The sequence below is a fragment of the Gymnogyps californianus genome, chromosome 3 (assembly GCF_018139145.2).
Source record: "Gymnogyps californianus isolate 813 chromosome 3, ASM1813914v2, whole genome shotgun sequence".
Lineage (NCBI taxonomy): Eukaryota > Metazoa > Chordata > Aves > Accipitriformes > Cathartidae > Gymnogyps > Gymnogyps californianus.
Genome location: NC_059473.1, coordinates 77,102,252 through 77,127,869, shown reverse-complemented (window position 1 = coordinate 77,127,869; position 25,618 = coordinate 77,102,252). Strand labels below are relative to the sequence as shown.

The window sequence follows — 25,618 nt, the reverse complement described above, 5'->3', positions numbered from 1 at the left end:
AAAAAGCAAACCTCTTTTTGGTTGCTTTTCAATTACTGCTATTTTCAGCCATACCTGAATGTAATAGTTATCCCGTGTTCCCTTTACTAATCACCAGATTATAAATCTCACAGTGAAGTAGAGAAGTGAGGGAAAGATGGGGTCGTAGGATTGGGGAAGAGAACAGCAGTGAAGGATTACTATTAGAGGGGTCACTAGGGACAGCAGGTGAAAAACGACGTTTATTTCTGCTGCCCCAGGACTTGTGAACACTGCTGTTTGGTAATGGGAACTCTGGATAGCTACTGTACATAAGCTGGTGCAGGCAGAAAAGTTATAGCTTAATTTCAGTGTCCTGCTTATGATCTAGCCTGCATTTGGTATCTGCAAGGAAGTGAGATTGGGAGAAAGGTCAAGAACCTAACAGTCCTTAATAAAACTGGCATTTCTGAGAGGAGTCCATTGGGAGTGCAGGCTGAGGAAATACAAGAAGGGGCGAGATCTGCAAAATAGTCAGACTTCACCGAATGTAAAAGGTAATTCTGTGAGTCATGGAAGTAGCGAATTCCTTTGGATTTGTCTTCTGATGTGATCCTCTGATGTGTAATAAGCTGGATATTCTGACTGAAGCTTTTTCTGCACTCATACCATCTTTTCCAGATGAATGCTTGGTGCCTGATAAGGTTTGGCTTGCGTTGCAATCTCTGCTCTAGTGGTAGCCACAGATTGGGGACAGTCACAGATTGTCATGAAATTTGATGGAATTTTAGTGTCTTTGAGATGGTTACATTTGTGATGTATGTGATTGAAATTGGTCAGCTGGGTTAAAAAGTTACAGGGCATGGACAGATGGAGGCAGGCATATGCACATATGTATAGACAAAAGGCATGTTCACATCCTTAGGGAACTAGACTAAATGAAAAGGGGGAAGTTACTGAGGAAGAAAGTAGCATCTTAAGTTTATTAATGTGGAATTTCCCTGCAAACTTTCATGGAGTCTGCATACATTTCTAGACTGCCAGATTTTGAAGGGCTCAGGAGAAAACTACATGGAGCAAAACACTGTTTTTGTTTGATACTGACAGGTTAGTTGACTGTTTACAAGACTTTGGGCCAGCAGACTGGCAGCTGGCTTGTTTGATATGCAAAACCCTGTGGAACTACAGTGAAAACATCACGAGTGCGGCCTCATGCTTTGGAGAAGATACTGACACGTTGCTGGTGCTGCTCACATCACTCTTAGGTGAGATTCATAATCTTGGTCTCTTTTCCTTAATAAAAGAAATAGAAGGAGCAAAATCAAAGCAGTATTAGTTTGGGTGGGAAGTCTGTCAGGCAGCTTTAAGGGGTTGGCCAGTATAGACTAACCAGCACCACAGTGGTCTATTGCCATTCAGCACGTTCCCTCAGATCTTACAGATTGCCAAGGTGGAATCGGCTGCTGTTACTCCCCACTCTAGTTTGTCTAGTTAGCATGCTGCTAATGCTTTTCACCAGCTGCCTTTTTGCCTGCTTGAGCCAACTATCCCGTAGACCTTCAGTGCAAAACATACTTTTGGCTGGATGTGGGCCCTTCTGGCCTCAAAGGTCATTGCAGGTATTGACAGAAGCAGGGGCTCAGCTGTGATGCACCTGGTTACTGCACAGCACACACCGGGCAGTCTGGGGAATAAGGCTTTTCCCCTCAGCCGGAGGGCTGTGTGGTGCAACGGGCTGAGCTTGCTGCTTGTGACAAGAGTCCCTTGGCCGCCCTTCTTTTCTCATCGTGATCTCCTTGTGGGCAAGGGCAACATCCTGACAATTTCTCATCTGCTCCCTAAAGCTAGGGAGGCTGTGCTCCTCCACAAATACAGGCTGGAAGGTGCCTACAGGTGAATGTTAAGACCCTGATTCGTTCACCCAGTTGGATCTTCTCATCTGCACATCTATGTTTGCTTCAAATTTTAGAGAGTTTAATTGCTATGTAATAGTCCTATAGTCACTATATGTAATTTTCCTCCTTTATTTTATGAGCACTGCTTTGGTTATGATTTTATTTTGGGCAGGTCATTTACAATTATCTTTTTAAAAAATCTTTTTTTAAAGAAATTTAAATGAAATTGAAGCAAACCTTAACTAATTTTGATTTGGTTTTAACTGGAAATTTACTAAAGATGTATGCTGGCTGTGGAGAAGGCTGCATGTGAGTCAGACCCACGCAGAAAGTGAGATCTCTGTGGTCTTTTCTTTTTAGGCAATCAGAAAAGTGCGTGGATGTGTGAGGATTTTTTTCCAGTTACAGCAGAATTACTGTTAGTCATTGTTATAATCATTCCTTGCATTACATTCCTTGCTATGATAGAGCATATCTTAATGTGAGCAGTAATTCCATCTGTTTATCTGAAAATACTCGGTGTTTCAAGATCATTAGTGCACTACTTAACATTCTGCAACAGAACTGCAAACTTTATAGCCACAATCGTGCTTGAATTTTCTGGCATGCAGCAAGGAATATACATCTTTATTTTGGAAAATTCTTACTTATCTTTTCCTCTGCATTTAACACTGCTTATTCCAGCAATTAATTTGACTGCAGAGTCCAGGCTGGGTAGTAATTAGAACTCTCATTAACTAGTACAGCTTTCGTGAACTGGAAGTTCATGTACAATTGCAATTGCAGTTACAATTGCAATTGTAATGCAACTGTAATGACAATTAATTAAAAATAGGTCAGAATTAAATCAGAAGGCTAGTCTTTCTTCACACTGTAGTCAAAAGAGTAGCTGTAGACAAAGTGCATCTTATTCATTGGATCTGGTTCCTCTCTGTGTTGAGCCAACAAATTTTAGTAATAGCGGCTGGTTAATATTGTCCTACGTCTTCCTCCTCCCATTGTATCCAGCAACAGCCTTGAACCGTCATTGCTCTGATTCTATCATTCAGGAAGCAGGAGGCAACTGCTGACAGGCAGTGGACTGTACTTAAGCATCAGCACTCCCTCAGGAAGCGGAAAAAGTGGAGCATGGCACAGCAGACACCTCACTTCACCTGCTGTGCTTGGCCTCCTCCCCTTTATTTTTCTTTCCCCTACCTGGCACAAGATGACAAAAGATATGAGGGAGCCAAAAGGGAGTGGAAATAGCCTGAAAAGATGTTGGGCCCAAGAAAGGCTGGACAAAAGGTGCCATTTGTTTTTCTTTTTCCCTGCCTGATCCCAGCAGCCTGAGACGCAGTGGCACTGCTTTCCAATGGCACTGTCATTTGCCTTCTTTCAGCTGCTCTTGCGTTTCATGTCACTTTATTGGCTCAGAGCTTCTGGATGCTGCTGTTTCCAGGCCCCTGGCAGCAGCTTTGCCTTGCCCTGGTCCCTCAGGAGCAGCAGTGGAGATGAGCCTCTGTCTTGAGAATATTCTTCTGTTCGGTCATGCAGTGAAATCTCCTTTCTCTCTTTTTCCAGACTTTTCTTCTGCTCACCTTTACCTCCACTATCAATTCGAGGAGGTTATTTTGGGATCTCAGTACATGTGAACTCTTACATGGCATGATCCTAGCTTCTTGGGCTCCTGGCCCCTGTATTGCCGGAGTTACAGGGATGGGTAGCCCTTGCAGACTAGAGTCTGCACTCTAGTTTTCAGCTTCCCCCGCAGCATGCAGACCCAGTGTGCTTGTCTTGTTCCTGGGCTTGCAGCCAGTTCATATGCTGTTTGGCCAGTACCCAATTTTGCTAGTTTTGAGGAGGGTCATGGGAAAATTAAATTATCTGAGGATGTACAGCTTGCATGTGGGACACTGATCCTCCCTGATCCCCAGTGTTACTCACATTCTGCTGTGGGAAATTTACTGGTTTGGTTCAACACTTCAGCTTTTGAACTGGTTCTGACCCTTGTTCTTGTAGGCTGGAATTCCCGACCTCGGTGATTCCATAAACATTCAGTCAACTTCTGGGGGGCACAGCTGTCTCATAAGAGGGAGAAATGTCTCTTGCTCTGTGTTAGAAGATAGGTAATTTGGGTAGAAGAATCATTTCAGGAGTAGGCAAAGCAATTCTCCCTGAAAACAAAAACCATAACCCCTTATCTTCCTCTTCAGGGTGTCTCATCACTTCTCTGCTGCTGAGATTCATTTTAGATATGTTGGGCTACTGTGCCATTGATAGGACAAGAGCTAATGGGCACAAGTTACAATAAGAAAAATTCCAATTTAATATTAGGAAAAGAAGTTTCCAGCATGGCAGGGGTCAAGCACTGGAACAGACTGCCCAGAAAGGCTGTGGAATCACCATCCTCGGAGATGTTCAGTACTCAACAGTACATCGGCCACAGCAAGCTGATCTACGGTGGCTTTGCTCCAGAGGTCCTGTCCAACCTGAATTATCCTATGATACCATCAAATATAGATCTGATGTCTGAGGCTGGATTTTATCTCTGATTACAGGATTTCCTCCTGCAGAGATACGACATGTCTTCCTTCTTGAAAGAATGGGTTTTTTTTCTCTTTATTTTATTACAGAAAGCCTCTAAATGGCATCTTTTCTTTACGCAGAACCCCTTTGGGAATCTACCTCACAATCAGCATCTCTTTAATTTTGATAATTTAGAAACACTGTAGTGGCATATAAGTCAAGTATTGTTTGCAGTTACTGGTAACTTTCTATGAAATGGAGCCCATCTCCACGCAAAAGTAACGTCGTCTCTTCCTTTATAGCTGTTGCAGCTCAGGCCCTATGTTCTGCATAGGCACCTTGGCATTCTTTTAAGCGGGACTACTTGCTGTTTGAGTGTCTCTTTTCTACACAAAGTTTGACTCAAAATGTGGGTAACTGAAATTTCTCTTCAGCTCCAAGTTGTCTTTTACCTGCTGTGAATGTGCAGTAAGCTCCCTTACAGAGTTAGTCATTTAACAGACCGTGAATCTGGTGCTCTGTCATAGTCTAGGAAAAAGATAAGTCACACTGCCCATTCGGTGCAGGATGGTATCTTCATTTTAGGTCCATTTATGGCCTAAAGGCTGTCAAATATCCTTCTGTTAAACTGCATGAAGACATTTGTTCAGCCTTATCAGTTGTGTTTGTAGATTCCTGATTCAGGAGCATGCTTCTGGTTGCAGACCGATTTCTTTTTTCTGTAAGGGTTTGTTTCTTTGCCGCACCCAATGCCAGGCAAAATGGAGGGGGAATAATGAGTGATGACTTCATTTCATTCCTAACATTGCTTGTCTCTATTAAGAGTGTCCTATTATTTTATTTATGAAGTTTGTGAGGCAGGGAGGGCATCAGTAATACAGTATCTAGTATGGTTCAAGTTCTTTAAGTACGATAGTAGATATAGTTTGAAAGAGTCTTCATGAACCAGATGAGCAGAGCAGTTTGTGACAGGAAAAGCATAGTTGTAGTTAGATGAATTGATTACTTACATTAGCAAAATTGCTGTGGGTAATGTTAAAACCCAAGTAGTTTCCCAGCTGACAGTCACCGTAAATGCTTGATCTTGGAGACACAGTTCAGCTACATCTGTGAGGTGTGAGAATAAAAGAACCTGCAATACCCTTTTTACTGTTTTGCTGACCTTAACATCCTTTATTTTCAATTGAATCTAAGTCCCTCAGACAGTGATGCTTAGTTTGTCTTAAACATAGAGTTGTTTTTAAGCCATCAGCATGCACAACTGATACGTTGTATGTACTGTGGTCATAAAATACATAGTTGGGTATATTTTTATTCAGAACTGATGACAATATTTTCCTTGATTACAGATGAAGAGCTAGCATTGGATTACAGCCTCGACAGAGATTTAAGGGACCACCACAAACTATATTGGGAAAGAGAGTTCAAACCTGTGGCAGAAAAACTTCTTGATAGAATTCAACGCCATCACTCCTTTCTTCCAACTGTGACTATTACTCCATTTTAATCAGTCTTTTTTTTTGTGTGTGTGTGTGTGCTGTAGATTGTACAGCTTTGTATTTCTAATACACCTGTACATTGCCATTGGTAAGCATGCTGGAGAGCATGGCAATTTAATTTTAAAAAAGTCAGCAAAGCCTGGCATTTATATACTGGATACTATCTTTTGAGAAGCTTGTATGAAATTTTTGCATGTGTAATTACTTTTTACAATATATTTGAGCTGATCAAGCAGCTGTTCAGTGTGATTTGTCTATTAATTGCGTAGTTTCTTGGCTGGGAAAATGAAACAAAACTATTTGCTGAACTTTTAATTTTTAAAAGGTAAATTACCACTGAGTACCTGGACCTCTGTGGTAGGAAAAATGCTGTGCACTATAAAATAATGTTACGTGACAGGAGCCGCGTCTTACCTACAGACTTGGACACGCTTTTACTTTATATCAAATTCTGCGACAGAGTAACCCAAATGCTGTTGGGGCATTCTGCTGTGTTACATCGTAAGCTTCACTCTTCAGATTGAATGCTGTCAACAATCAGGGGGAAAGTTGCTCCCCTTTCCTTTGGAGATCCCCCTTTCTTTACCTGATACTGTGTGGCTAGGGTAGCCCAGCTCCTGCCTTGGTGCTTGTGGGATGTAGGTCCAGCTATGCTGGAATGAGGCTTTTCTGAATTGGGACGTCACATCTTAAAGCAAAACACCCATCTCCCTGATGTAAGAGAAGATTTTAGCTGTCCGGTGTGTTCTTCTTTTAGTTGCTCCCACACTCCCAGGAGCCGCCTGTGTGCCTGGACTTCTCAGACTCTCTCGGCCAGCCGTCTCCCCCTGGGCTTGTATCTCCATCCACAGGGGAAAAAAAAGGCTGTACGTCCTTCATGTTCCTTCTGACTGCTGCTGGCTTGTGTATCGCTCAGTCTTCACCCTTTCAGTGTGTAGAAGTCCCTGCTTGTAGCCCATGGATTAGCTCAGCAGGTGCATCGCTGGCCTCAAGCATTAACAGCCCAATTGGCTACAGAAAGCTTTACAGACCGGACCCATTTGTCTCTCTTCTGACCTCAGATTACTAAGAATAAACCGCTGTGCAGGGGCTGCTGGGCTCCTGGCTCCGATCCTGAGGGTCAGCAGCCTCACGCTGTGCTGTGTGTGCCAGGAGAGCAAGTCTCCAGCCTGGCAGTCCCTGCAGAGAGGCTGGAGGAATTTTTCTGAGGCAGCAATCCAGAGCTGCCTCAGTGGCACTGCTGTACCTTTGGCAGTGCCCGGACCTCTGCTTCCAGGTGAGGAGATGAAGTGAGGAGGCTGGGAAGTAAAGCAGTAGTAGAAGGGCAGGGAAACTTTTTTTCCTAGTTTAGGTCCCTGCTTCTACGTTCTTGGGGACTACTTCACTGTTGATGGGGCAGGGGAGGGGAGATTTCATGGTCCAGGTTTGAGGAAACTTCAATGAAGGTAATGAAATTTGCAATGTTCCCAGCAGCTTGGGTATTTCTTATGACCAGCAAAGCTCAGCCCTGCAGTGAACTGCTTAGGGAGCGCGTGTGGCAGCCTCCATCGCCGCAATCCACAGGGGAGAACGGCTCAGCAGTTCAGTATGGTTTGGCTCCAGCAACGGCTCTGCTGAGCTCAAAAAGATCTCAATTATCATTCCTTCTTTTGCTATTTTAATTTTAGCTGAAGTTGAGGGGGAAGATAAATGGCTTCAATGCCCCATTTGTTTCTTGGAAAAAAGAATGGATTTGCTTTCTGGGGGTATTAAAGAAAGGATGACGGGTAAGTACTCCCCTGTGGGGAGGGAGCTAGAGGCATTTGTTCTTGGCATTCGCATCAAGGCAAAAGGCAGGCAAACACCAGGCTGCGTAATGCAGGGTGGGGATGCAGTGGAAAAGGCCTTGTGGCCAAGTCCTGTCAGCAGGTCTGATCAGAATTGACAAGCGCTGAGTATCTGTCAGAAGGCAGCCTGAAACTGATGTTTTGCTCAAGTCAAGGTGGATATGTAGGCAATTAAGATTTCTTCAAAGAAAATGCTAGTTATGTATGTCAGTCATTAACGATCAAACTGTAAACAAGGGCCCGGAGCGCTGTGTAGCGTGTCCTGTAGCACAGGGCAAATTCGGGTATCCTGTAGTGGAGAGCAAAGCTGGGGCAGCTGCTGTGCGTGAGCTCGGGCCTCGTCTTCAGAGTTCGGCCTGTGACCGCTTCAGGAAGAGGCGCATTCAGGCGTGCTGGGTAGAGCAGAGAGGGCAGCAGGGGCCTTGGAGCACCCAACAGCAAAACCCAGCAGTGGCTCCCGTGGAGCTGCATGGGCCCATGTCTTTCTCTGAAAAAAAACCCCAACTTGGGGCTCGTTCTTGTTACCCACAAAATGCTGAATTTCTGATGTAGTCTTATGGCATCTTCTACTGTTTGGGCGTCTTTGCCAGAAACCTCAATGAAGCAGCTCTCTCTCTTGTGACTTCAGGCACCTGTTCCTTGGTTTAGCGACCAAGGACATGATCTGTCACGCTGCTGCTCTTTACCTGGGGTGGGGTGTGTGCGCGCACGCACGTGCACAAAGTTTTGAACCGAACCTGCAAAAAAGATGAAAAGGGAAGGGCTGCTGGGGAGGGCTAATTGCTGCTCATGGGGCAGATGGCTCTGCCATGCTCCTCTCAAAGAAAATCCTGTGTGTTTTGTGTTGTTTTGTTTGTTTTTTTTTTTTTTTTTTAATAGTGTCCTACCTGGGCAGCCAACCATTGAGTTCCCTTCACTTGTGCTGGTGCACACAGTCTCCTTCCACGCGTTGCCTGGCCTTTTGGATCGGATCCCCTGCCGACGTGTTCTTTCGGGGTGAGTTGCCAGTACTACTAGTGCCCACAACATCTGAGGTGTGCGAGACGTTGCTGCTGCACACGTGAGCTGCTGCACTTCGCAGCCACAGGCTGAGGCGCCGCAGGAGCTACTCGGGAGCCGTCAGGGCTTACAGCCTGCAGCAAAGGAGGGCAGCTCACACCCGCCAGTGGCTGAGGCAGTGCTGTGGCTGGTCCCTCATGCCCTGGCATCATACACAGCCGCTGCTCTGTGCAGCGATTGCCACTTTCACGGAGCATCTGGCGACTTAACCGTTTTTCTTGTTTTTAAAGACTAACCCCACTGTCTTTGGTTGCCACTGTGCTTAACAGCCTTGCTTGTTCTCGCCTACTTAGGACCACAAACGCCTCAGCATTTTTAATGGAAAATCCTCAAACATTTTCAGGCCCTTTCTGCACAGTAAGTAGCTTGGTGTGTAGTTAGGATTGTCTCCATGTTGTGGTTAGCGTTCTGTTTGAAAATGTGACCGTATGAAGCCACTGACACACACACACTGCAGTGTTTACCGCTTGAAAAGGGAGAGAGTGCCTGCAGGTACCTGCATGTGTCTGGAGAGCGTAGGATGGAAACGGCCAGTTTAGGCTTCTTGGAAAATTTCATGTCTACCTTTGACCCCCCAAAAAGCAGCAGGAGAATCAGGTGCTGCAGAAACTCCATTTACAGACTGGAAAGCCACTTCTTCTGTGTCCTTAGGCATAGCTTAGCTTTATGATATGCCCTTAGACAGGAAAGTTTTGCTCTGGTTTTGGAACATTAAAAATCCTGTATTTTTAGTTAGGAGGAAACAGCAGATGCTTCCTGTTAGTCACAATTTTTGACAGTTTATTAATCTTTCTCCCCTAGGTCTTTTTAGACGTTTTAGCTTCTTGGACTGTAAACTTAAAACTGTTCTCAGAATGTTCTGTAGTAAGAGAAACCAGTCTGAGCTAACTGAGAACCAGGCCAGGGGACAGAAATCTTAATTTAATTCTACCTGTGGGCTTGGGAAAATCCATTTCTTTCCTGCCTTATCAATAAGACTCCTACCTTCCTGTAAGCACGTAGGAATTTCTAGACAGGAGCGCACTATAACCCCCGTTACAGCCAGCTGTAGGAGTGTGTCCAAAAGGGTTTGTTGCTGCCTTGTAGCACATCCCCCTCCCGCTGCCTGTTACCTCTTGCCATAAACTCCTCAGTCTGACTGCACAGACCTGACCGTCCTTCTGATGCCAGACAGAGACCCTTTTGGCACCAGCCTACGAAAATTAGCAGCCTAATCTGGAACTAAGTTCACTAGTGGAGGATTTTAAAATCAGTTTAACTCTTAAAACAGTATTTAGAGCTAGTTATTGAAAATAAGTGATTCTATAAACATACAGGTGGAATCTCACACCCGTTACCTGTGAGGAAAGAGAAAACCCTATATGACAGAGTATACCTGAACAGAGGGTGGAGGACTATGGGAAGGATGAAAGGAGTTCCTACTATAGTTTTCTCACATCATTTTAGACTCAGTTGAAAGCCTCCTGGTTTGTCACTTTATGACATTTTTGAAAATGGTCTTTGAATCAGTAAGTAAACCAGTAAGAACAGAAGCGTAAAGTTAAACCACACCAAAACACCAAGAGAAAAAGTTGTTACCTTTATTTAAAAAATACCAATAATACTGACAAATTTAAAAAGCAATTCACACTCATACAAAAGTATTCATGTGTTCTCCAAAACCACTGTATATTAAACAAACATCAGCATTTTAATCATGTTTTGATTTACTAAAAATAGATGGTTTTTAGCCTAGTTATTTAAGCAACTGCAAAAATCAGTAAGACCAGCGTTGGGCATGTAATACAGTAGGACTGTTTGGCAGTCTAGAACAACATTCCCACACCTTGTCCTAGCTCCTCCTTGGTTCATCCTTGAAAAACAGGACAAGAAGCTACTCAACACTTCACGTAGTTAGATCTCTCAAAAGCTCTGAGGACTCGAGTCCCCTTCTTTCCATAGGAAGACCATTGCACTTTGGAGCTCACCAAGTAATGCTGAACAAATAATGTCCTGTTGTAGCATTTTAAGGCTAAACTATTTGAGAAAATTGACTGCTATCTTTCAAATTATCAGTGTGGACAGAAGAGGTTTAGTTCTGATTAAAAAAGGAATCTAAATAACAAGGCTTTTTTGAAACCACACACAATAAAGGCTCAGACAATAGCAGTGCTCACTTTCACTTTTAGCTTAACTGGAACAGCCTGTGTCTGTTCACTCCACCAGCACAAATAGCAGCATCAAGATTTTCTAAAATTATTCTCGTAGGGAAAGCAAATGTCCTCAAGTCCCACTTCTTGTCACGCTCCAACTCCCGTAGTATTTGCCTTAACACAAGACCTACATATCTATCATTTGCTATATTGCCACAAGTTCATAGAGTGTCCCGTGCTGCCTAAAGCCAAAATACCATGAGCAGGCAGCACTTCTGCACAACCCTGTCTTTTCAACTGCCAAGCGTTCACTGCCGAGTGGCAGCAGTGATATTCCAAACACGGAAATAGCTGAAACTAAAGGAGTTATGGCACAATGGGCATCTTAACTTATAGCTACCGTTGGTCCTGAGGCTTCGTATCTTCCTCTGCCATACTGCAGCTGCAGAACATTCCAACGTCAACAGGCAGCCGGAGACATCAGGTCATATAGCGAGTAATAGCTCTCAGAGCATAAAGTAGTTCGGCTTGCATCCGAGCTTCTACCAGAAGCAAATTTACATGGACCTTCGGGGAAGAAAAGAAGTTACGCTTTCACGGCGTGCTCACAGTAACGTACTCCAGTGAAAGGAAGTCTGTGGGGCTGTGGTTTTCGTATTAGTGTTTGCAGTGGCAGTGGGGGAGCACTTCACGTTTCAGCTACCCAGATAATTAGTTCTATCCGTCAAGCTTGCTGAGGGAGGAAAGATCGAACAAATGCTGTATGTAGCATTGCAGCACAGTGCAGCAATGGGTCACAGGTACACTTAAGCAGGGCCAGGTTCATAGGAAGAGGCAGTCATCCTTTAGTAGACCAGCTGGTTTTAGCTGGAACAAACAGACAAGCTTTCAAGCACACAAGCCCTTCTTCAGCAGCAGACTAAGCACAGCTTCAAAATAATTGTTCAGATTTAGCTTGACTAAGTTAAGTGATTAGTTAAAGGCAGAAGGGTGGTTGGTACCTGTGGAGCAGAGGGGGTTGTTAGCAAAGGAAGAGGTGATAAGGTCGTTTGCCCCTGTGGGACAGAGAGAGAGAGAAACACACAGGTAATTATCACCTGAACAACATGGAGTGGTTAGCTGAGGTAAAGCACAAGAAAAATTGTAACATGCCATAAAACTATTATCTTTATTGAGACAGAGGTGTTCAGTAGCTACCAGAGGTAAGAATTTTAGTTCCCCAGCTCATGTCCTCAATGTCTTTACTGTATTTCTTGGAGGATGAGATCAGAAACCATGTAGGGCAGGGGGTGAGAAGTATTCTCTCACTGACAGCAGGTTGGCTGTGAGTTTGTTCTGGCATGTAACAGCTGTGTGTGGCTTCATTTGCGTGATTTCCATGAGGATGGATGGTGACGGCATTCAGTGACACATACATGTACAATCCCTGGATTTTGATGGCTATAGAGATGCAAAGTTGTGGGCTTTAAAGAAGGGTCTGTGTGCTTGAAAAGCTCGTCTCTATCAATTAGTCTAACCAAAACAAACATATGTAATATTTTACTTGAACAACCTTAAATTATTGTAGTTACAGTACCCCTATTCTAACTGGGTATCTCTAAACGATTTTCACACGGATTTTGGCAAGAAATAGAGCCTCTAATGATATGAACACTGATTAAGGCACATTTATGTTTCAGCACTATATCAGCATTCATTTTAAGTGGAGCCTAGAAATATTTTTCCAAAGAAAAACTGGAGGACGTGAACTTGATGGAGCAGACATCCGAGAGTTAACAGCAAGAAACATTACTGGGAGGTGCAATTCAAGACTATAAGCCAGCAGCAGGACCTTATGACTTTAACACGAAGTAACTGCTTTGGGGGCATTCGCACTAAAAATGACGGTAGGACTGCAAAGACCTTGGGCCAGCAAGCAAACTGCTCTGGGTCTGAGGCCAAGGGATGGATCTCGCATCACTTCCCGGCCTCTCTGGGACACAGGCAGTACCAATTGACAGCGGAGGAGAAAGCTGCAGGGGAGGTGAAGCTGTACCATTTACGTGTCTAACCTCCCCATACAGTTCAGAGCTGTTAGCTAGCAAACATGCAGTAGGAAACGAAAAATTATTTCAGCCTGGGAAGCACTGCACCTCCCAAAGAATTTACTGAATGTGAGCAGAATCCCAGTAACATCAGCTAAAGCTTAAATGCTGGCTGGGTAGCTGTGGCTGTTAGCGTGGCAAACGGATCCATCGCCCATGTCCCTCAGCACACATGCAAACTGTACCTTCTCAGAGTGTTCAAACTGCCTCCAGAAGCTATCATACATTCTTTTTGTGGTCTTTTCAGGAGTGCAAACCACAGTCTTGATATAAACTTTAAAGCTGCGGTCCAACAACTGATTAATTTCACCATAGTCATAATCATCGTATCTGTTCAGAATTGAAAGAAAAACACTTTCATTTTCGAGAACCAGTTATTTCACTTGCATTGTTTCTAAGTTCCTATGGCAAAATAAATTATTGTGTAATTTGTACCGCTACTGGCCCTCCCCCATAAACAAAAATATGTTTAAAAACACATGCATGTTTGCTTAATAAATAGCTTTGCTTCAATCTGAGAAAGGAAAAAAAAAAAAAAAAGCCAACGCTAACAAGTCTGATGTGTTTAGAACAAAAGTAGTAAAACTGACCTTATTCCAAACATACAATGAATATAGTTCCAAATAGCTCGTCTTAGCATTGAGGTATCCACATCTTTGTGCATGGCCATTGTGTTGTAAGTCAGATTATAAGCAATATGAAACTTCTCATCAAGTAGTTGTCCCACATCTGGGTAAAGACGATTAACCAAGGAATAGCCATGGTCTTCCCAGGAATAATCCTTAGAATAAGTAAAAATGCAGAATGGAGCATTTCAGAAATGAACTTGTGAAGACCTAGTGCTTTAATGTAACTGATCTCAGGGCAGATTATCCAGTGGGGGGGTGGGGGGCGTTCATTTGCTTGCTTTAAGCCTTCTCATCCATGGGGCAGTAAGTTACAGCACAGCAGTTTCTAGGTTTGGCATTTGGCACAAACAACAGACTGTGCACTAAGCCGCCTGACAGCAGCCCCCATCCTTGTTACCTGAACACGAAAGGTGGGCACGTGCATTCCGTGTCTGGAGAAGTCTTTGTAACCATAGCTGGTATCCTCAAAGTGACGAGACACGTCTCTTGTTGGTGCCGATTCTTCATCTTCTGTTAATTTCAAACAGAATTTCACACAATTTCAGTAAGAACAAATTGGAAGTGTGCGAGCAGAACTCTTGCAGAAGAATGGGAGTCTCTGTGCTTTTTAAATAAACACACAGTTTCACTGGACTACCTGTATTAAAATTCTTTGGTACAGCTCAGTGTGACTGCAACTATGGTTTTTAGAGGCAACTCCACAAAAAACACTCAGATTCCTTCCTATAGACAAACATCTTTTTCTCCCTTCTTTTGTGTACCAGTCTTCACCCTACCCCCTAAGCCTAGGGGACACTTTGCTCCTAACTCAAGGGGTCTGTAAAAATGTCAAAAGAAAATCTGTTTTGGAACAGAGAGCTTATTAAAACAGAGACCTCTAAGACTTCCATGCCAAGTTTATTTTAGAGGAAACTCTGTTGAAGGGCCCACTTCAACCCTAAACTTGTAACAGATAAAGTATTGTCTCAGTGTCATCTGACAAGTAACGTTTCGTACACTTAAATAGCTAAGTATGTTAAGGACTTCTTTTTAACAACGTCTTGTGAGATGCTTAAATCTCTTGTGAAACTTTTAAATCTCTCAAGAGAGAGATTCCATTTCGGTTGGAAATTTCTACTAAACATAATATTGGTCAGTGAGTGTTATGGTATGTTTGGCAGAAGCCACAGATCTTAGCACTACTTTGCTTTTAAGTGTTCCTGGAAGAAAACAAGGCACCCCTGATCTTGATCCCTTCAAAGAAATGGTAGTGTTTTTGAGACATCTAATAACACTTTTTTTCCTTTTGTGGTAGTAAGTATTTCTTCAAGTGATTTGGAAAAGTCTAACTAAATATATATACACACTACATCTGTTCTACCTGAAGAACACACGAACATGCTCTCTCTCTTCTCTCTTTCAAAACGCGTAGCCATCTCTTCTTGGCTGGCTTCCTCTTCATCTCTACACTCCTGTAGCTGCTTCATTTTCTCCATAAGAGCTTCAACTTCACAGACAGACTCTGTAGACTTGAAAAGGATGGAAAAACATTTCATTTTCACGTAACAAGAACTGACAATGGCAGAAATTGTCAAGCCAGAAAATTTAAATGCAGCTTATGTCCTTCATCTACATCTTTAAATACCGATTTTTCGAGGAAAACAGTTCTTGAAAGAAATCTGTACTGACCCAAGGGTTCACATTTAGTCATCACCTTTTCTCAATTAGATCCCTGGTATTTTTAGCATATTTTAAGAATCACAGCTTTTCGGAACAAGTGGTTGTCACACTAAAATTAATGTAATTTCTCTTACTTAATCTAAGTGTTTAACAACTGAAAAACAAGGAGCTGTAACAGAAACTCTGATAGAGGAAGTAACCACAATTTACTACCCAACTGTATTTTTCCCCTTCTCTGCTCACAGAGAAGAAACATATTGAAGGAGAAAGGAAGAGTGAGTGTAAATGCAGATTTACTGAAGCCTCAAAGGAAAGGTAGTGCAAGATAATCTTATTTCACAAGAGCTGTTTTAACACAATACACTATTAATTCAATATCTGGCCTTGTAAAAATCCATCAGCACAAAGCAAAATACAGTTATCTTCAATTTATACAGTTCTGCCCCTTTCATCTCTGCCTTCTGCAGTCAGTTTGCTCCTTCAGAGAACCAGCAAGCTCATCAGACAAAGTTTAAATGCCACCCACACTATTGCAGTGAAGTCTCTCAGGCAAGGAACCTGCATTGAAAATACCCTGTTATCACTGTTCTTAAACCAACGCTTAGTTCACATCATGCTTTTCACTAAGTGGAAGCAAGTACAGATCAGTGAGCCCAAGTGCTGCAGGCAGGAAGTACTTTTTTAGAGACACAAAACTGTCAATGATCTGTTGTGTGATGTATCACAAACAATTCAAGGCAACAAAGTCAAAGACTGGAATCAAAGGAAGAGCCAACTTTCCACTGCACCCATGAAGAAAAGCATTCCCGGCCACTGCTGCTCAGGACATGTATCATGAACTAACTGAGGCCAGGAGTCGTCTCAGTTTGCCTGTATGAACAACTGAGAGATTGTGTCTTTGTCTCTCCCTTCAGTAACCTCCCCCAGCTTACCAGTGTCATTTCAGCTTCTCCTAAATGTAGCTTTTCAACTGGTTAGCCCTCACCTGGATTAGGCTAATCAATCCCACTCTCACTGAACGAAAAGAGACGGGGACCCTCCGTGTATTGGGTTTACTACTATTGAAAGAGATTGTTTGTGCAGACAGATACTTACTGGAATACTTCCAGCTGGGCTGGCATGAATTTCATCCACCCCGTAGTAACCATTTGTAATATCGCATATGCAATAGTTACTGACGGAAGGGGGCCTGAAGGTGTGACCACCTTCACAGTCGATCTCCGGGCTGATGCCACAACCAAACGTGAAGGAAGCAAGGGAGTGGTAGTGTGTAAGGAGAACGACCGCGTGGATCAGCTCTGCCAGGGACCAGCTGTTCTCTTCAGTCTTCAATAGTTGCTTTAAAAGTAACGCAAGACAAAAGTATTAATTTAAAAAAGTCGTTCAAATGATCCCACCTTAATGCAGTTTATCAACACATTTCTTGAACAGATAAAATTATTTTTCCGACATCCACAATTGCTTCCTAACTCTGCTGCCATTCGTGTGCTCAGTGTCCCGTTACCAGGTTACCTGCCAGCCACAGACTCATGTGGTTAAGCCACACAGGAGACGACCTCTCCCCCCTCTCTGGCCCTCAGCTATTGAATCAGCTGGGGTTTCTATTTTGCACCACACGGTTTGTATAGAGGCCAGACCGACTTGCATTAAAATTTCACACCTCTGATGAAGATGCAACCACAAGAGTCGCATGTTTCTTCAACTGGTCTTTACAGTCTCAGAAAACCCTGGCAACTCCTTGCGGATCAGCTGCATAAAAACCTGGCATCAGGGCCGGGCTCCCTCCATCTTGTCCCTGTGGGTGGAATGCTCTACATTTGACAAGAAGCTTCAAACCCCAACTTCCCCTTCAGGCAGGAAAGTGTGGGAGGTTTGGGGCCTTCTGGGAGAGCGCGCGCCCTCCCCCACAGCCCAGCGTCCTGCCTCCCAGCAGGACCTGCCGCCCGCCTCTCCACCTGGCAGACAGCGCTGAGAAAGTCCCAGCACCCACTTCCTCCTTGCTAAGGGTAAAGAGAAGAGCAGAAGAGTTGCTCCAGTAACCACGGCCAGGCCCGGGGCAGGCGTGCCCCTGCCGTGAGAGCTGCCGTCGCTGCACGCACGCTGCACGCACCCTGGAAGCTGGCTGATTCAGGTAGCCCTCAGAGGAGGGGGCAGCAGAAGCAGCCGCTTGCTGGCTTGTTGATGCTGCAGTCCCGGCTGGCTTGTACCACCACGGCTCCCCTGGGCTGTTCTGCCAGCCTGCTCCCTCCAACCCAGCCCACAAACTCAGCATTTGAACCAGCAGCAATGATGTGGTGACTGGTGTTCTGCCTAACCTCTGGCAGCATCTCAGAAACGCTCAGGGCCTTCTGGCTACTGAAAGCACACGACTTACGGAAGCGCACATCTGAGCGCATCGTCATCGCACCAGCAGAATTCTGACATGACAACTCTGAAATGTCGGTGTGTTGTAAATTAAATTTGTTAGTCATTTAAGACCAGTTATGATCATGTTAGTTTTAGAAGGGCACAAGTGATATCATATCATGCAGTATCACAGTGATATAACACTGAAATGAAAGTCAGTAACACAGCACACCTTTCACCCTGTCTGGCTCTTAACGCTAAGAATCTGTGATTGTGTTACTGAAAAATAAGGGTACATTCACATTACTCCAGGAAAGATTTACCTCAATATGTTCCTTGGTGATAAGCCAGGGTCGGTGAGCCAACATTTTGTTCAGTTCTCCTAAATTTTGCAGTTTTTGAGGTGCATTTTCCAGACCATTCAACCATTTAGGGTCTCCACCGACATGAAGGAAGTCATTCACATGGAGATTAACAAGGTAAGAGCACTGATGTCGTGCTGCAGCCTAGAAAGGAAAACACAATTGTGATACAGAAAACAATTACAGTAAGTTAGTGCTTTATGACAAATACCATAAGTCATCATTTCCTCAAAATATTCAAGAATAAGACTTGCAGTGATCAAAGGTTGAAGGAAAAAAAAAGTTGAGATTAACACATCAACCTGTTTTGATTATTGTTCTCACAACATAAATATTCCTCATTTACATACATTATAACTATGCTGGCTACAGGTACAACGTGCCTATATCCAGGGAGAAGTACAGGCACAGATTTAATGTATGTCCTGAAGCAAGTAATCCATACTGCATGGTACTCTCCAGTGGGGAAGAAGCAAGGCTGCCTCTAGGTGAATCTTTACCAGCAAAAACAAAAGCAGGTTTTAGAACACATATTGCAAGAGAGAGTAAGGGCAGCTTTTCAGCAAAGAACAGACCCAGTATCATTTATTCAAACAGTAATACTTTCCTCAGCCCAAAACTTTAATTCAACTTCAGCAATCAAAGATCATTGAACTGGCAGATTGGAAATTATGACATCAACCACTTCTGGCAGAAAACTTGCTTAGAATTTAGAGATTCATAAACAGATGATGGAATGGACTATTGAGTTAGATGGAGATGTATTTGACAAGACACACACACAAACAAGCTTTCCTGAAAAAGTTTCTGAGATACTAAGGAAACCAAAAATAAACAATTGTCTTACTTTTATAACAGATTTTTTTCCCCTCTTTCTCACAGTCCTACCAAAACTATGGACATGAAGTACTGGTCTTACAAAACAATCTGTAAACCAGACACAAACCAACCTACTCTGCTTTTCCCCTTAGCTCCTGATGAAATGCCTTTCCAACTAGAAACTGCAAAACACAGCAATAACTGCTATTAAACAAGACCAGAGATGGTTGCCAAAGTGGCTGTTTCTGCTTGCTGCTTTATGCTCCAGCATACCATTATCCCGATGTAGTGTCGGTAATGAAGCGGGAGTGGACCATCCATTTGCAGTAGATAGTGCTGAGTTTTTAGAAAGCTTTCAAGATACTGTGGGTGGAAAACCATCACCAAGGTAACGTTGTCCAATCGGCCCAGCGTAGCAAAAGAATCTGCAAACAGCGTGTGCATCATGGCGTCTTCGTTTCCTACTTGAATCGTCTGATTGAACAGAAAGAGCAATTAGGAATATTGTCTGAGAAGTATCAATAAAATAGGAAATAAATACATTACCACAGCACCCAGAGGCCCCAGTGAAAGGAATCATATGATAAATCTATTAATGGCATTAAATCAGTGCACATAAGGCAAGGCACATAAAATCCCTTTAATACCTCTCATTTAGGAGATCACAAGTGGTTATATCAGCAAAAGGGGATTTTTGGCTTCACACTTTCTCTTGTACAACACTTCTCATTTTTAACTGTCTCACCTTCACTATCTTGAATGCCCTGAACTGATCTAACTTATTTTATTATAACAACAAAGAGCTAATTGAATAATCATTTTTACTACGGGGAAAAAGAGGGAATGAAGTAAAAAGCGAGCTAAGATGACAAGAGAGAGAAATAAAAGGAAATTGAAACTGAAGGCTCTAAAATTCCTAGAAAACCACAGGCATATTACTAACTTTTCCTCTGTTCCAAATTCTCTTACCAGACAATCAGGAGAGAAGCACCAGAAATGCTCAGCCACAGTACTCTGAAGCTTCTCAGATTATTCAGAATGGTAGAGGCAGCTCAAGAAAAAACAACCCCAGAGCAGGGGGGCAGGTGCCTTGTAGACCAGGAGGAAATTACATCCAGATGTTTACAAGGAAACAGACACTCTTAGAGAAAACAGTATTGGGTTTCTCTTATGCTAGATAGCAGTACAGAAGGGGTCATAACTATTCTAAAGCTCCCCAGGGCTCTCACTGCTTCTGTACACTAGAACTGTGGCCAAAGTCTCACCAGGACTAAATGTGATCACGACCGAAAATGTTTTGCAGCTCAGCAGCTGTCCTGAAACCAAATGTGGGTTACTACTAAAAGGGTGTTCCTTAAAAGCATAAAGTTCACTGTGTACTTGAAAACACTACCACACCTCCTTCTCGGGGATGAATCTGCTTGGTCCGTGTCCCAGTGGTCTAGGAATTCTTATTCCGAGTTCCTAGAAAAGAAAATTATACCATCTCAGCATTTAGTTATAAACAGCTTTTTAGCTGTGGTTGCAAAAAAGAAGAGAGTTCTCCATTCAGAGCTGGGCTTATTTGGGTACTCGTGGTACTCTTACACGGGTACTTGTACTATTTGTACAAATGCAAATCATTTTTTATACAAGTGCTTTATAATTAGCCACACTTGTTTACAGTGTACTGCCCCACTCCAGCAACAAAAAATTCAACAACAAAGGCCCTGCCACCCGAAGAAAACAGACACAAATTTATATGCACACACACACACACTACAACCTGGTTCACGGAAAATTCTGCATAAAGCATATTTTGGCAGGGTGTCCAGGACAAGGAGTTCAGTACATAGCCGGCTGCTGTGTGGTTATGCCACTGATACAAAACGAGACTGGTGTCTGTGTGTACATCCGCAGTACGCCAGCAAATAACACTCTGTGCATCTGTCAGGAAATGAAACAGCTGTAACCCTAATCAGATTTCTTTTTCCCAACCTCAAAGAGCTCTTAAACTGCTGAAAGTACCTGATCTACATTTGCATCTGCTTTCTTTTCAAGACTGGATAAAACGCTATTCACGTTGGGAGGGAGAGAGGGGATTTTGCTCAATCAGAACAGCAGCAGCCATGTCCTTGCACACAATTCTGTGGACATGTTGCCTTGCAGGTAAGAGGGAGGCTGGATATCCCTCCAGCAGTTCACTACTTGCCCTCTCCCTCAGCTAGATGCTTTCTGCCAGGCCTACAGCACCCGGGGCCCTTCGTGCAGCGAAGGAGCAAACTGCATAAAAGACTTGGGTACATTTGCATCCTGCCTGTTAAACCGTTCCCTTTGGAAGGGTGGGAGCCACGGGTTCAAGGGCAGCTTCTGCATTTGGCCTGAAGCAGCCCTCAGAGAAGGCACAGCAGGTCCACGGGGCACGTACCAAAGCAGGACACAGCCTCACCTCGCACATTCACACGTGCCCACCTCCCCACCGCTACAGAGGCTCACTCCTTCATGTGCGCAGCACTGGCTGCAAACCAGCTCTCCTGAGGGGATTACTCCCCAGCCAGCGGCATGGCTTCCCCAGGAAAGACAGGAGCCCTGCCACCTGAAGCAGCTCCCAATGGGACAGCTGACAGCATGGTGCTCTTACAGATGGAGGGAGACCTGGGATTAAAGCTGGGGATGGAGCTGAGTGCTAAACATATATATAGGCTATATGTAAATTAAGGGTTTGGGCTCCTTATCTGTTCCCTCTCTCCTGGTCATCTTTTAAAACACATCCACTGCCTCTGTTCCATAGCCCAAACCACTCATTTTCTGATGATACCAACCCCATCCAGGTTCTCAACTGGGTTTAGATGAATAAATACCATGTATTGAGCCAGTTCAGGCCACACAGAGCAGAGGGGCACCTTCAGCTGTTTTAGGCCTCAAGAGCAAATGAAGCCCCTAAAAGCTGCCTGCCAAATGCAGTTTTTAACTTCGCTACGTTTTCCCCACATAGATAAAGGCTGTTATAAACAAGCAATACTGGTCGCACTCACTATTGCACTTTTTCTGTCTTTAGCTGAGGTTTCTATTTGCACAAGTTCATCGTACGAGAAGCAATTTTATTAATCAGTTACCGTTCCCTGAACTTTCCCCTAAGATTAAAAAACAGCTTCAGAGAGCCGGAAACAATCAGCATAGGTCTAAGTTGGAACTACCAAAGCCCATCAGACTCTGACAGTCTCCTTAAATGCTAAGTCAGATGCCTTCATTTCTCAAGTCTTATTTGGATAAAGTGAGATCAAAGGGCAGCTCTCATACTAGTCTTTTCACATTTTCCCTGGGACAGTAAAGTCTGCGATGTAGCTTTTTCCTGCTGAGGGTCCCAACATTCACAAACAAATTTTGCCTGTCAGCCAAGTCTCTAGCAATGCCACTTGCAGGATGTAATTTACATCTTAAAAACACCCTCTCTCCTCAAAGCTCTAGCACAGCTTATCTTGGCTACAACTACACTAGCAAATTAGAGAAACATCTTACATCCAAATGACAGCAAGGGAAAAAAGTCTATACGCACCATTTAACTTAGCAGATATCTGCAGTTGTCTGCCAACTCAAGCACTCCGAGAGAAATACTTTGAAGTTTAATTCTTGAACAACTATGTTTCAGTCTTCCCCTTTTCCAGAACAGTTACAGGAAGAAAAAAACCCGAAGATTTAAGAACCTGAGATCAGCAGGCTGCTAACATATTTTGCCTCACAATCTAAAATACATCAGTATCAATACACTTCACATTTTTTTAAAGCATGCAGAGGTCAAACTATAATGATTACACTGTATATAACAGGTTACATTACTTAAGTAACCAAAACCACTCTGCAAAGTGACTTAGAGTTTTTTGGAGGATTGAATAAGTTGCTTTGTCTTCCCTCAGGAGAGAAAGCATCCCCCTGAAACCATGGCACCAGCCTAGTACTTGAGAAGCCTGAGTTCAAGTCTCTGTTCTGACAGAGATGTTGCAAAGGATTTGTGAAGATAAGCCTCAGTTTTCCATCTGCAAAATGGGGGTAAAAATGTTTCTTCCAGAGGGTGCTGAGAACAGAAATAAGCTTGTTGTCATAAGCTGCACAGTTACCACAGTCATGAGAGTTGTATAAATTCTGACCCATCAGAAATCTTCTGAAAATTGTTATTCTTCAGTTACAAGCTATGGCAGACCTTTTAAAAACTGTTTTCCCCTCTTTTTCAGAAGCAGCATTTAATCAAGTTCTCCTAGTACTTGAGAAATAGCAGGCATCTCCGGGTGCTCCCAGTATCCCAACATTTCAAATACTATATAGTCAACACAGTAATAATTCTCAAACCAGTCCTAGAGTATCTTCCCTTCATTTTGAACATATTTTTATGCTCCATGACGCCCTTGACTAAGCCTCCATCTTCCAAATACACTCAACTCAAGGAGCACCGCTCTCCAGCTTTCCCTCTCAAAGGCAAGACCTGCATCCTGACCACCCACACCACCACGTGTCTCTCCTGCACCTTCCTCACCTGGAGCACCGACAAGCACTTGGTAAAGCAGCCAGGAGTAGGACGAGCAGGAATTGCAAGGAACTGATATTTATTTTGGTTATTACAAAAGTATAAGCAATTTTAATGCGATTCCAGACCACCGAGTTCCACACCAAAGTGACCTACTTTGTGCCATGTTTTCTGCATCAAACTTCTCCTGGCTTCTTTCCTCCTGTTTATTAACCTTGCCACACCACTTCCATTCAGTCTAGAAACTCTGCAGCTGAATACAGCTCCAAGCTCAGCAGAAAGCCAACCACAACTGAGGCTTTAAGTGCAAATAATAATAATAAATAATAATAATGCATCAGAGGCACTCCATCTTTAAAGCCAGAACATAAAATGCAGATGGCTGCAAAGCTGAGCACCAAGGGTGGAACAGATTTCACCTTCAACACCCAGAAGCTCACAGCTAATGGAGGGAGGTGGGCCTTGCCAGGTAGCCCACCTGGCGAGGCCCACCAGATGACCTCAGAAATCACAGAGAAGCCTCCTCTTTCCCCTTACGTAATATAACTTGTATTTCTTTACAGCTGCTATTATTATTTCCATGGGAACTATGTTTACCAGATACCTGCCATTTCAGAATCTACATGCCCCTCATCACTGCCATATCTGAGCATCTCATCACATGTATTTAATTCATGCAACATTCCTGTGAGGTAGGGCAAGTGTATTATCTCCCATTTAGAAAAAGCCCTGAGAAACAGAAAAGCTACATGTCTAACAGAGGCTGCTACAGAAGACTGGCAGCTTGAGCTGAAATCTCTCAAGTCACAGGCTAATGCCCTAACCATCAGACTGTGTGCCTTTTCAGAGACTTCTCAGCCAGGAAATATGTTTTATGCAAATTTACACCAAGAAACAGCTCTTCAGAGCTGAGACAGAAGAGTTAATGAGACAAGTCTGCAAACTTAATTATATACTTCCCAGTTACCATTCTCTCTCACCAGTCTGGCCCACTTACTACATCCAACTCCACAATGACAACCGGACCAAAAATCTGTACTGCACGCACATATATGCTCAGAGAAGACCCCTCTAAACCCACAAACACGTATAAACTCACTCTACTTACGGCTTTTCTGTATCTTAAGACTCTGTCAATCAAGCCCACTTTTAGGTAACTTTTTTAAGCATCTTGACAAGAACAGCATTCCTATCAAATTTAGGTAAAAGCTTGAGATGGAAAATAGAACTGCAAATGCTTAGAAGAAGTTTTTAAATACTTAAAGTACAACACGCATCACCTCTGCTAGTAATAGAAAATCATCTGCTTTGGTTCTGAACCTTTTTAAAATAAAAGTGAAAAAAACAAAGAGTCACTTCTAAACAGACACCCAATATCAGAAATTCCACCTAGAAACACTGAAGCAGAGTTAAGTTACAAGCCGAGACGCAGGGCCTCTAGAACAGGACAGCTACCTAACCTTAGCTACAGCTCCTGCTCCGTAGTGCGCCTAAAATGCTTTTTCAGACCCCTGTTCCTCCCCCACTACTGGCTCCTGGCAGCTAGAGCTCTGCCTCTTATCACAAAACCTCTCCCAAAACTCAGTTATTGTTTTGTCAGATGAGACTGTTAATTTTCAGTCATTCAGGATTCATGAGCTGAGCACTAGCTATGAACCACAATCTTCAGATTGCTTCCCTGGTGTTAGCACAGTGAGTCATTTTGCTCCCCTCAAGTACCGTCAGGACCAATATCAAATGTTCTATCTCCCAGAGAGACTTATTTACATACTTACTTAAGCCTCCTCTAAATGGCAAAAAGAGGCAAAGTGAAAATATAATTATCAATTTACTTCACTAAACCACATTGGGATTAACTTCTTCATCTGAATCACCTGTGTCCTGATTAAGCACTAAATACTGCCAGATTCAAACAAAACTATAAGAAAATCACCCACTGTAATGCAATATAAAACAATCTAAAAGAAGGAACCAGAGAAGGGAAATGAGTTTGAGGTGACCTTTTTTGGAGGTAATGTTTTCCTAGACAACCAGTGATGATTTTACATAATCTAAGTGCATTCCTACCCAAGTTTAGGGTTAAGAAAGGCACAATGAGCTGTGGGTTAAAAACTCTTCAACACAATCTCCTAGTAGAATTAACCCCCTCACTGTGCCAGTGCTGAAAATTCAGCTTAGTATACTATAGTATGCATTTGAAGCTGACATTAAAAATACCCATTTAGAGCTTTATATGTTTATAGGATAAAATGCCCCAAAGCATCTAAGCGTCCAAGAAGCTCGCACTGCATTTCCAAGGGAGACTTTGGCACTTACCAGTCTAAGAGGCCTTGTGCTGCTGCTG

At 43.3% G+C, this 25,618-nt stretch overlaps 2 protein-coding genes across 5 annotated transcripts in view; one reads left to right on the top strand and one right to left on the bottom strand.

Moving 5' to 3' along the window:
• The window catches only part of ARMC2 (armadillo repeat containing 2), a 68,432-nt gene extending 62,353 nt beyond the window's left edge, over positions 1–6,079 (top strand). For both annotated transcript variants that reach the window (XM_050894257.1, XM_050894256.1), the window contains 2 exons: positions 1,066–1,223; positions 5,711–6,079. In XM_050894257.1, the coding sequence (XP_050750214.1) occupies positions 1,066–1,223; positions 5,711–5,868 (316 nt within the window). In that variant the 3' untranslated portion in view covers positions 5,869–6,079. The remainder of the gene's footprint in view (positions 1–1,065; positions 1,224–5,710) is intronic.
• Positions 6,080–10,311: 4,232 nt separating this feature from the next.
• Positions 10,312–25,618, bottom strand: part of SESN1 (sestrin 1) — an 86,582-nt gene continuing 71,275 nt past the window's right edge. For all 3 annotated transcript variants that reach the window (XM_050894351.1, XM_050894354.1, XM_050894352.1), the window contains exons 2-10: positions 20,175–20,240; positions 19,050–19,250; positions 17,919–18,101; positions 16,345–16,587; positions 14,951–15,098; positions 13,988–14,100; positions 13,552–13,742; positions 13,147–13,291; positions 10,312–11,444 (exon numbers count right to left, since the gene is read on the bottom strand). In XM_050894351.1, coding sequence (XP_050750308.1) covers positions 11,358–11,444; positions 13,147–13,291; positions 13,552–13,742; positions 13,988–14,100; positions 14,951–15,098; positions 16,345–16,587; positions 17,919–18,101; positions 19,050–19,250; positions 20,175–20,240 — 1,377 coding nt within the window. In that variant the 3' untranslated portion in view covers positions 10,312–11,357. The remainder of the gene's footprint in view (positions 11,445–13,146; positions 13,292–13,551; positions 13,743–13,987; positions 14,101–14,950; positions 15,099–16,344; positions 16,588–17,918; positions 18,102–19,049; positions 19,251–20,174; positions 20,241–25,618) is intronic.